Source organism: Lacerta agilis, chromosome Z (genome assembly GCF_009819535.1).
Source record: "Lacerta agilis isolate rLacAgi1 chromosome Z, rLacAgi1.pri, whole genome shotgun sequence".
NCBI classification, from domain to species: Eukaryota; Metazoa; Chordata; class Lepidosauria; order Squamata; family Lacertidae; genus Lacerta; species Lacerta agilis.
This window is the reverse complement of record NC_046331.1, coordinates 2394700-2406577: the sequence shown is the minus strand read 5'-3', so window position 1 is coordinate 2406577 and position 11878 is coordinate 2394700. Positions and strand designations below refer to the sequence as shown.

General features: G+C 40.6%; 1 protein-coding gene across 5 annotated transcripts in view; it reads left to right on the top strand.

Annotated features, from left to right (window-relative positions):
• The first annotated feature begins 4049 nt into the window (after positions 1 to 4049).
• The window catches only part of GOLGA2 (golgin A2), a 44846-nt gene continuing 37017 nt past the window's right edge, over positions 4050 to 11878 (top strand). For 3 of the 5 annotated variants that reach the window (XM_033138175.1, XM_033138174.1, XM_033138172.1), the window contains exons 1-3: positions 4050 to 4208; positions 10168 to 10290; positions 10753 to 10833. In XM_033138175.1, coding sequence (XP_032994066.1) covers positions 4161 to 4208; positions 10168 to 10290; positions 10753 to 10833 — 252 coding nt within the window. In that variant the 5' untranslated portion in view covers positions 4050 to 4160. The remainder of the gene's footprint in view (positions 4209 to 10167; positions 10291 to 10752; positions 10834 to 11878) is intronic. The other 2 variants (XM_033138176.1, XM_033138173.1) reach the window with 1 other exon arrangement.

The window sequence follows — 11878 nt, the reverse complement described above, 5'->3', positions numbered from 1 at the left end:
TCATCAGTGTGAAATCCTGCTCTGCATAGCTATCAGTTTTGGGTGCGAAGTTTTATGTTGCATATCTTTATAAAATAAATGGGTTTGTTAAAAGGTTGTTTTTGTGTGTTTTCGCAATCCCCCCCCCCAATGTTTCCTGAAGGTGGGGTTTTTCCAAAGTGCTTTCGAGTCTCCTCTCTGACCATGACAATGGTTGCAAATAAATGGCTATTTGTTTACCTAGGCTACATCAATTACAAGGTTGGGAAACAAGTGATATGGGTACATTTTCCTAAGAGAATGGTACCCTTTAGCAGTATGGGCATAGTACAGCAGAAGTTGCAAAATTGAAAAGTGTGCATAGTACGTTGTGATGATCCAATAACCAAGGTCCCCTCTCTGTCCATGTGTGGGTTCATATGTCGGTTCATATACTCTTACAACAATATTATGCCCGCCTAAGCTCCACAAGATGATTGTGTTAAGATGAAGATTATTTGGAATGTGTTTGCCATTATTAGTTTGCTCTTTTTATTGTATATGTAATTATTTGTTTTCCTTTTGTTATCGATGTTATGTTTTGATTGATACTGTATCTTGATGATGATAATTTCAAAACAACAATAATAAAAATGAAACAAAATACCCAATGCTTCAAAGGAGCATATTAAAATTAAATAACACAAGTTACTCCAATGTGTTACTGTACATTGATCGGGACAAAAAATGAGCCCCCCTGTAAAACCCAGTTGGTTTACTTGTGATATGCTTTGTCCAAGGTGTGGTATTAGTTTTTTAGGGTACTTTTTGTATGCAGAAGGAAAACTGTAAATGATATGTGGCTCAAATTTGGGTACAATGTTTACTGTTGTGCAGGTGGCAATATCCTAGGAGGACTATATTGTGCAAACCCTGCAAGAAAAAGTGTACTAGGGAGGTCTGGATTTGAACACTGATTTTCTATTCATTTTTTTTAAATGTATACCCTGCTTTATTTACCAACAAAACCCAAAATGGCTAACAAAATTAAACAACGATATAAAGCAAACGACATTCGAAACTCAAACCAAATGCAGAAGTTAACATTAAAATAAACACAGCCTTCCCCATAAAGTTCAGGTGATAAAAGGACAAAGGAAGACAAACCAATTTGCTGCTCTTTGGTATCCATTTATTGAATATATAAACTTACAGGAACATGGTAGATCAGTACCAATTATGCACAAGTCTGTAGGGTTGTTTTAAAGTTTGAAGAGGGTGCCTTTCAGGGAAAGGGTCCCTTCCAACTCTATGATTCTATATCTATATCTATATATCTATATCTAAACCCAGGAATATGTACACATACAACAACTTACTGTTCTTTCGCAAGTTTGATGCAGCTGCGACTTAACCTATTTTTGTATCTATTTTGGAATACCAGTATGTCTGTACCACTATTTGTGTATAGAAATGTAAGCAAGTAATGAGTTATATCTGGATTAAGAGCTAAAAGATTATGAGGAGATAAGGGATTTATTAACAGATTGGTTACAGTTTCACCAATTAAATTATATTTTTTAAATAGACAAAAAGAAAGGTTTCAGTTGTGAAATATCAAGATTTCAAAAAGATCTGTTAGAAAATAATGTTAAATTACTGTCCAAAATGTATAGCTTACTTTTAGAGTGGCACACAAAAGATGAACAGGTCAAGTCAGTAATGATACATTGGGCAAAGGATCTGGGACATAATATTCAGATGGTAGATTGGGAAAGGTTATGGAAAACAGATTTGAAATTTATGGCATGTTATGCATTGAAAGAAAACAATATGAAATTGATGTACTGGTGGTATTTAACCCCTACCAAGTTGGCAAAAATGTATAGGACAACTACAAATACTTGTTGGAAATGTAAAGAAAAAGAAGGTATCTTTTATCATATGTGGTAGACTTGTAAGGTAATAAAAGCTTTCTGGGAGATGATATAAAATGAAATGAAGAAAATGTTTAAAATAGCTTTTGTTAAGAAACCAGAATGATTTCTATTAGGAATTACAGATACTAATATTCCAAAGGAAAAGAAGAGACTCTTTATGTATGGAACAACAGCTGCCCAGATGTTAATGGCCAGATGGAAAGAAGACAAGGTCCCTACCAGAGAGGAGTGGCAAACCAAGCTGAAGGACTATGCCGAGGTGGCAAAACTGAATGGAAAATGCAGAACCAAGAGGACAAAAACTTTATAAAAGAATGGGGAAAATTTATAAGTTATTTAGGAGACCACTGTAAGCAGATGGAAACATTAGCAGGATTTTGATCTCACTTGTAGTTTGATCTCACTTATAGTTTTACCATGGATAATATGGTAAAAAATGAAAAAAAAATCCTTCCAGTAGCACTTTAGAGACCAACTTAGTTTGTTCTTGGTAAACTTAGTTGGTCTCTAAGGTGCTACTGGAAGGAATTTTTTTATTTTTTATTTTGTTTTGACGATGGCAGACCAACACGGCTACCTACCTGTAACATGGATAATATGGTTCGATATAAAAATTGAAGTAAGAAAGAATATACAGTATTAAATGTTGAAAATGGGACCCCGTGGAAGGGATGGGGGAAAGTCCTGAGATTCAGAGGATTCTCTTTATATGAATATACTTTTTGATTTTTTGTTTATAACTTTGTATTTGAAAAACCAATAAAAATGATTTCAAAAAGAGAGAAAGAGCTGCTCTGCGGGGTGGGGTGGGAGAGCAGGTTAGTGGTACAGTATTGCTTTGTTCCTACTTTGTACCTGAGCTGACTGTTGTACAAAACTCAGTGGAAATTATATAAAGAAAATAAAAACAAAAATGCAATCTCAGCACAAAAAGTTACTTCAACAGCTGAAAGGCATGTCTTCTCCAGGCTATTAAATAATACAATATATCACTGAAGCAGCAAATGCTGAAATAACAACAGAAATACTGATTTATTGTGAATTAAATATGTAAATGAAAAATTAATGGAAAGAGGGATGTTTCAGTATACAGTAAGTATCATCAGCTCCATAAGAGAAATGGCATGCATGAACTGTATAATAAATACTGTATGCTCACTAAAAATGTATTAATCGGGTGGGGAACTTCAGGCCTGGAGGCCAGATGCGGCCCCCTGTGCCCCTCTACCTGGCCCTCAGGACTCTTGCCACTCCCATTCTCACCCTCCTCTGCACAGTCTTGAATGTCTCTGCCTGAACAGAATTGGTGTCCCTGAACTATTGCTTGTCTGGAGGCCTGTCAGTAGGAACCATCCTAAAGTGCAAAGTTAAATTTTTACATTTATTGCCTCAACTACTTTTGCATCTGGCATGTGAACCTTATGGGTTGCCCACAGGACAATGTGCCCCCCCATTCTGATTAAGTCTCCTCCCTTAATACAAATCATAAATTTAAGAGGTAATCTAAAATATAGTAAACAGCAGCAGCATTTTGGGAAAATGTGTTAACAGCAGCTTAAAACATTCATAACTTTTTCTTAGAACAAGATTTACCAGCGAATGTTAAGGCAGCATTCGTTTGAGGCTTGTTTTTTTTAAACACTACCCTTTCTATTGTTTCGAACTCCTTTTTACTATTTGATTGAGTGATTTTAAATCTTCTTAATGCTGCAAACCGATTTTATGTTTGTGGCATAGAAATCATTATTTTACAAATAAACAAGCAAAAAAAACAGTTTGGGGTTTTCGCGGCTGTTTGATTGTTGTTCAGAATGCAAGTTATAAATGACATTTCGAAGTAATTTTATTAATAATAAACAAGCTGTTTGTTTCGAAGCGAGTTACAAGCGACACTTTAAGATAAAGAAGTCTCTTCTTCCCTCTGAGGGAAAAGCCAACAGGTGGGGAAGAAAAAGAATTGTTGGGAGAACGGGGGATGGGCGGTCCTACGAAAGGCAGCACGAAAACGGCGGGAAGAGTCAGCGCGCATGCGCGTTCCCTCCCTCCGTTCTTCCTCCGGCTGAGCATCAAGAGCTGCCACGGCCGCGCCTGCGCAGTGCGGCGTTCCCTCCCTCCGTCCTCGCGCGACTGAGACGGCAGGGCGCGGGCGGGGCCTGCCTGCCTGCCTGCCTGCCTTCCCTGCGTCTCTCTCTCTCTCGCCTCTCTTTCTCCACCCACCTTCGTACCACAACCGGGCTGACGTGGCCCGGGCCCGGTTCAGACATGGCGGATGGCAGCAGGCAGAGCAAGCTGGCGTCGGCCAAGAAGAAGGTAGGGCGAGGCCGGAGCGCTGAGGGAAGAGGTGGGGGGTGGCGGCGTTTTCCCCTCAGGCAGCAACTAACAGCAGGAGGAGGAAGTAGGCGACAGCTGAGGGGGCCTTCTTCGCGGGGGGGGGGCTGTCTCCAGCTCCAGACGCTCCCCGCTCTCCCCCTCCCCAGCTACGGAGACGACTGATACCCCCGCCCCGCCTCAATATAGGCTTAGTGAGGAATCCGCCTCAGACGCGGCCCCTGAGCGCCTGGGAGAGGACCCCGCCCCCTGTGATATGTTTAATGGGGGAGATCCCCGCTTATTAGAGCACCCCTTGGAGTCATGGGAAGCGGGGATCCTCCACGTGAGAGGTGTGTGTGTACGTATGTGTAGGGGTGAAAGACCCTCACATCTTACATGGGAGATCGCTGCCCCCTTTAAAATACCTCTTGAGTGCCTGAAAGAGAACCCCTTCTGTAATGGGATGGAATGGGGGAGGGAGATCCCCTTTCTCTTATTAAAACACCCCTTGAAGTCATGGGAAATTGGGTCCTCCATGTGTGTTGGGGAGACCTTCACATCTTGCATGGGAGACTGCCCCCCCCCGTTAAATTAAAATACCTCAGATATAGCTCTTGAGTGCCTGGAAGAGATCCCCTCCACCTCTTATTAAAACACCCCTTAAAGTCACGAGAATGGGTCCCCATAGAAAAGTTTAGTGTTTGTGGTAGAGAGGCCCTTATTCATATCTTGGACACAACTCTTGCATGAGCAATGCCCCCCCCCCCCTTAAATACCTCAACTTTAGCTCTTGAGTGCCTGAAAGAGGACGTCCCTCTAATAGGTTTAATGGAGGAGGGAGATCCCTCCCTTATTAAAATCACCTCAGATATATCCCCCACATGTCAGGGGGGCAGAAGACCCTCTGTTATTAATACCTTAGACACACCCCTTGCATAGGAGACAGCTCCCACTAACACTTAAGGTATCCTTGAATGCCTGAAAGAAGCTCCCCTGCAAAGGGTTAGGCTGCACTCCTAACCTCACTTACCTGAATGTAAACCCCATTGAATTAAGTAGGATTTACATCTGATTGGGCATTGCCTGGATTGTGCTGTCAGTGTGAGTGTGTTTGTGGCACACACATGCTGCATATTACTCCTTGAAGCCATAGAAGGGGCCGGTCCACCTGTGTTTGCTTTACCTTTTTACTTTTACATGCTTAGGGTGTGTGTGATAGACTTCTCTTATTACATAGGTATACTCTTACCCTTGAATATAATTTTTGTGGGGTTGAAAACTAATATTAAATACCTTAGACACACACTGCTTGAATTCCTGGAAGAAGATGTATCAGTAGGTTTAGAGAGAGTGGGAGTGTAGGCCCTCTTTATTACACACCTTTGAAGACATGGGAGGGTGTCCTCTGTAATGACTCATTGAGGAATATCTTCCCCTTAGACACAAAGTGGACATATCCCACTTGAATGGCTGAAAGAAATGGTGGGCCCCTCTTTTATTAATAACTTGGATATGTCTCCTACAGGCATGGCAGGATATTCCCTCTATAAAGTTTAGTGGGGGTGTGGAGACCCCTCTTTATTAAGTGCCCTCCCCACATATCTTGAATGTTTAAGAAGGAAATCTCTCCCTTGCTAAACATCTTTGACACATCCTTTGAATGTATGGAAGGGGATTCTCCCTTACAGATTCAGAGAAACATACTTTTTGGGTTTAATCAGTGTATGTATATGTGTATTGGGGTGATGGGAGAGATTATCACCTGTTAAATGTCTAGGTCACATGAGTGATGCCAAAGAAGAAGAAGAAGAAAAAGAAGACATTTAAAGCACTCTTCTACCACTTTTAACTGTGAAGCCCTCCTCCAAAGAATCCTAGGAAGTATAGTTTGCTAAGTGTGCTGACTTAACAGAGCTACAGTTTCCAGTACTCTTAAGACACTATAGTTCCCAAGATCCTCCATGACTGTCAAAGTGGATTAAGAATTATTTAAATGTGTGGTATGTGTGTGTGATCCTAGACATACTGCTTGAAAGCCTAGGGAAGGATTTGTTCCTGCCATCATTCTTTCCTCCTCAATCTTCTCTGGAATATGACCTTCTAGTGTCTTTGAGAAGTATCAGAGTATCCACTTTTATAGCTGGGAGGTCAATGTGTGCCTTAAAATCTGTCCCCAGTTTCCCTAACTCTTGCATTATTTGGGATGAGAATCTAGATAGCACACACATTCTGCAATACATTCACCCTCCACTTTGTCAATCATTATTATTATTATTTTGCCAATTATTATTATTGATTTTACATAATTTTTAATAAATTGTCACCAAATTAATACAAATTCAATACAATTTAAAAGCTGATTTCCCACCCACCCCAGATGTCCCCTCTTATTTTCCTCCCTCTTTGCTGCTCCCAATAAAATAACTTTTCCAACTATCATTTCAAAAAACATTCATCCCTTTTCCCTACACATCACCTGTTCAATTACCAATTTCTGCTATGGCTTTTATACATTGTTATAACCTGTCCTCAAAATAGTTGACTACTCTACCTTACTCTATTCTACTCTGCTCACCCTCCACTTAGTAGATGTTAGGCTGTTGGTGTTGCACATACCTATATGTGAACATGATAATGAGAAGTCGAAAATAGGTGATCTCCCTAGCTTTGCACCTGGTTGGAGGGGGACTGCGTCCATTTAGTGAGGGCAGTAAAGAGCACCCACCCTTATTGCAAAAGCAGTTTCAGCCATACCATGAATCACAGTGAAGGTAGGGAAGTTGGGTGCAGTTTGCAGAAAATTATAGGCAGCTGTCCAAACATTTAGGCAAAATGCACACCCATTACGGCATGCACTAATTTCTAGCAATAGAATGGTCGTGATGATGCCTCTAATCATATGCCAGTTGTGCAAATACTGTATATCCAGGTTATTCACATGAACCTAGAGTCATATTTGATACATGGTAGCCCTTTTGAGAGTCCCATGGACTGCAAAAAGATCAAACTTATCCATCCTTAAAGAAATCAGCCCTGAGTGCTCACTGGAAGGACAGATCCTGAAGTTGAGGCTCCAGTATATTGGCCACCTCATGAGAAGAGAAGACTCCCAGGAAAAGACCCTGATGTTGGGAAAGATGGAGGGCACAAGGAGAAGGGGACGACAGAGGATGAGATGGTTGGACAGTGTTCTTGAAGCGACTAGCATGAGTTTGGCCAAACTGCGGGAGGCAGTGGAGGATAGGCGTGCCTGGCGTGCTCTGGTCCATGGGGTCACGAAGAGTCGGACACGACTGAACGACTGAACAACAACAACAAGCCCTTCTGTCAGAAGCAGCTTTAAAAACTTGTCATTGAAAAGCTGATTGTTGCAAAGCTGCAGTAGTGACATCCTTAAGTGGCCAAATGTAGTTGGTGGGCATTCAGCTTGGGAGGAAACAGCTTGTTCAGAGCTGCTCTAATATTTTTTTACGATGGCCTTAGTGGGTATTTTTAAAAGACTGCTGGGAATTCATGATTTGGTGGTTCAGGAGGTGGGGCTTGTGAATTTCATTATGAGCTCCCTCTACCTTTTCCCTTTCACAAAGTGATAAATTTGTAGGAAAGCTGGGGAGGGGGAGAACACCACCAGCTAGCAGAAGGTGCACGAAAGAGTGTTCCAGAAAGGCTTAGCTGACATCACTTCCAGCAAGTGATTTTTGAGGCCTGATTCCATAGCAGTGGATCTACAGTGTAGTGATTTCTGCTTTCTATCTTGAAGAAAAGAGTAGCTTTTATATTGATACCACTTGCCAGTAGATCTCCCACCTCTTAATCTCAGTAGTACAATAATTTTTTCCCATGTTATCAACATGACCACACTGAATAGGTATGTGAGGCGAAAGCAGTTAAAATTGAGTTGATGAATATAAGGGAGTAGAGGACTTAGTCTTCTGAATATGGTTTGGGAGTATGTTGAGGAGCAGTCATTGCCAACTTATACAGGATTTAGGCCTTCAGAATTTCCATTTTTGAATGCCAGATTGATTTGTCTTGAGTTTGTGGATCATATTTTTTTGGCTTGAGATTTGAGTTCACATTACACTCATATTTTGAGGCATGTTTTGGGCAAGTAACCTGCCTCAGTTTCTGATGTGATCCTTCATAATACAGATATTGTATGGATAAAAATAGTGAGCAAATTTTGTTCACATCCTGAGCCTTGGGATACGACCACAATATGTATATCTTCATAAGCCAGAACACTGAATAATAATAAAATATCCAAGTTGTATCATGTTTTTAACATCTAGCACTATAGCTTAAATGTATCAAAGAAATAAATGTGTTAAAGGTATATATATAACCAGGTTTAGAAATGCCACAGGCAGCCAAACCAGCATAATTAGTTCATCATGGGCTACAGAGAAATTGTTCTTAACAGCCTAGTTGTCAACATGACTGGGCTCGTACAAGTAACTTCTCTGTAGCAAGTAAGCACCTTGAAGCACAGATGGTTAAAAGTAAGCTGTAATACATTATGGGATTTTTAACGTTCCCTTCTGGGTGTGTCTGGAAACTCCCAGGTGTCTTTTTGCCCAGGCACCTAGCAATTTGAAATATTTTTTCAATTTTGCTTGTGTGCTTTCTCCATAGCTTAAGATGCTTATGCTTAAGAAATGGAAAATTCTTCTTTTTAAAATTGAACTATTTCTGGTAACAATCCTGTGCCCATCACCATCAGATACTTGTTATGTGACCATTTGAACTGTCAGTAATTACTGGTTATGTGTACAGTGGTGCCCCACTAGACAAATGCCTTGCTAGACGAAAAACTCGCTAGACGAAGGAATTCGTCTAGCGGAAGGCTGCCCCGCAAGACGAAAAAATCTATGGGGCTGCCTCGCAAGATGAATTATTTTCGTCTAGCGAAAACCGCAGTTTACATTGCCGCTTCGCTAGCCGAAAAAACCGCTAGACGAAAATATTCGCAGAACGAATTATTTCCGTCTAGCGGGGCACCACTGTACTGTAAGCTAGTTATGATTGGAAGTGTTTGCAAGGTTTGAAACTTGAACCTGGTGGTATTGCCACAGACTCAGAAGTTGCAGAATGCTTTATGAAGTTCCCTGTTGACCACTCGTAATACTCTGAAAATTATCAGTTGACTCTAAGATGGGGTTTGCATTTTGCCACTTTTGCGAGGTTTGGTTGAGATGAAATAGAAAATGGGAGTTTCTGAAAGTTTTAACTAGATCAGTGAAACTGAACCCTCTGGCACATAACACAAAAAACGCCTAACATGCCAAGGGCTTTTTTCATTCTACAGTGTGATTGTATTTAGCTTGCAGTTGCTCTAGAAAACACACAGGTTTGTGTTTTCTGTAGTTGAACTATAGTTTAAAGCAAATTATTGTTTCATCTGAACCAGTAGTGTGCTGCAGGCTGCTCATTCACACAGGTCCCTCCCCCACTCCCTGGACTGCTGCTGTATTACAGCTAAATTACAGCTAAACAATCCAGAGTCTGGCTTGTTGTGTTGTCCAAACCTGGTATTCTGGTTTGTTGGTCTCCAAAGAGACCGTGAGCAATAACCAGGACTTGTTCTTAGCTTACCATTATAGTCTGTCTGGAAAAAGCAAACCATGAATGCAGTTTCAGATGATATGAGAAGCCAGACTTTGCCTTTTTCATTTGTAGCGCAGTAGCAGCAGGTGCATAGAAGGAGCACTGTGGCAACTTCTAAGCAGCATGCACTAGCATGCTGCTTAATCACAGCAAACCGTTGTTTGTTTTAAACTATAGTTTAATGTGGTTTGTAAACCATTCTGTACACCACCAAGTTCAATAGTCACTCTGGGTCTTTTTCTTCATCAATTTTTACTGTGTTTTTTTGTTCCAGCTCTTTCTGTTTTACTTCTTAGCTTTCAGTGTAGAAGGTTTAATTAGTTAGACTTCAGGTTTTTGTTCCTTTTCTTAGCTGAAGGAATATCAACAGAAGAATAACCCTGGGTCAGCAGCTGGAGCAAAGAAGAAACGTAAAGGCAAAGAAGGAAGTAGACCAGAGACACCAACTAATGATGGCAGAGAGTCTCCTGAAAACGTGAGTGGCTTACTTAACTATTTTAAATGCTCCAAAATATTTTGCTTCTACTTCTGTTGAAAGATAGTTTTAACACTGTAAAAAATTGAAGAAGGCTGTGTGTTTTTCTTTAGTACTACAAACACCTTGAACTCATTGGACAGAAGTGGGGGGTATAAATACAATAATCAATTGATAACAGATAAGTAAGGATGGGAAATTCAGTAGAAAGAAATATTTGGCTCCTTGGTTGTTTTGAGGGAATAGTATTTTTTTGTATATGCCGCTGGAGTGAAGGAGTTAGTTGCATCTTTATCCTAAACAGATTGTGTGCAAGCAAGTTACTACCATCTTGTTGGTATTAGGATCTCTGCCATTTCCCTTTTTCTTGTTCCTTTGGCTTCAGGAACCCACTGAACAATGTTCTCATTCTGTCCCTTTTCTCAGCTGTTTCTCTTTCCACTTTTCTTTCACCCCCTTTAGATTCAGAACATTCTGAAGGTGTTGGTGTCAGACCTTAACCGCTCCAATGGGGTAGCCATACCTTCATTGGACAAGAGGAAGGTGAGGCAGCATTCAGAATCTGTCCAACTGGCTTGCTGTCCATACTGCATGATTCAGTTCCTATTTACAAATTAGGGCTTCTTGGGTGGGTGGAACAGATTTTGGGATACTTGTCATACTTGTTAGCTGTGTGAATGTTGTTGGCTATCATTAACATTGAACTATTTTTAACCTGCTCCCCTGCTGTTGTTCTTGTGTGCACTTCCCTTAATGTGGCTCAAATTACATTTGTGAAGAAGGGTTGCTTCTTGGATTTTTAGGATTGCTTTGCTTAAAGCAGCTGTTTTGGAATGTCAGGCGTATCTGAAAGGATTGTCACCCCCAATACTACTGTTTCCAAGGTGATAGTGAATGAATGCATAAGTAGCATTGTTCACTGTGGATGCAGGTTGGGCTTCACTTCCATTTTGCTTGTGTTCTTCTTTTTCCCATGTTAGTGGGTTTTGTTTGTTTGTTGTAGAAGCACCTCATATCAGAAATGCATGTTCATGCTCATCTATATTCAGACAGTTGCCCTGGAGGATAAGCTATGTGGATTAATCATGCCAACTCATGATTTGACAGGCAATGAAATATTTACCTAGGCAGAAAGTGTCTTCCTATTCCTTGTCTTACAAAGGACTGTTAGGAAAACTGGGTTTTGCAAACTTTGCAAACCCAGGTTGAATTCAATTAAAAATAAAGGGCTGGGTCTAATAGAAATCAGTCTGCTTGAGTTGGCTGCATCTAAGTATTTTTAAAGCACACTCTTGCCATGTTTTAGAAAGCAGAGAGCCAGTAATGGTGTAGTAGTTAAGAGTCTTGGACCAGGTCCTGGCAGACCCGGACTCAAATCTTGCACTCAGCCATGAAGTTCACTGGGTGACCTTGAGCCAGTCACTGTCTCTCAGCCTAACCTATCTCAAAAAGTTGTTGTGGGGATTAAATAAGGAAAGAGAGAACCATGTGTGCCACTTTGAGTACTTGGAGAAAAAGGTGATAGATAAATGCAATAAATTAAAAATAATAAACATAATTAGCTTCTCCCCCTGAAAAATATATAAAT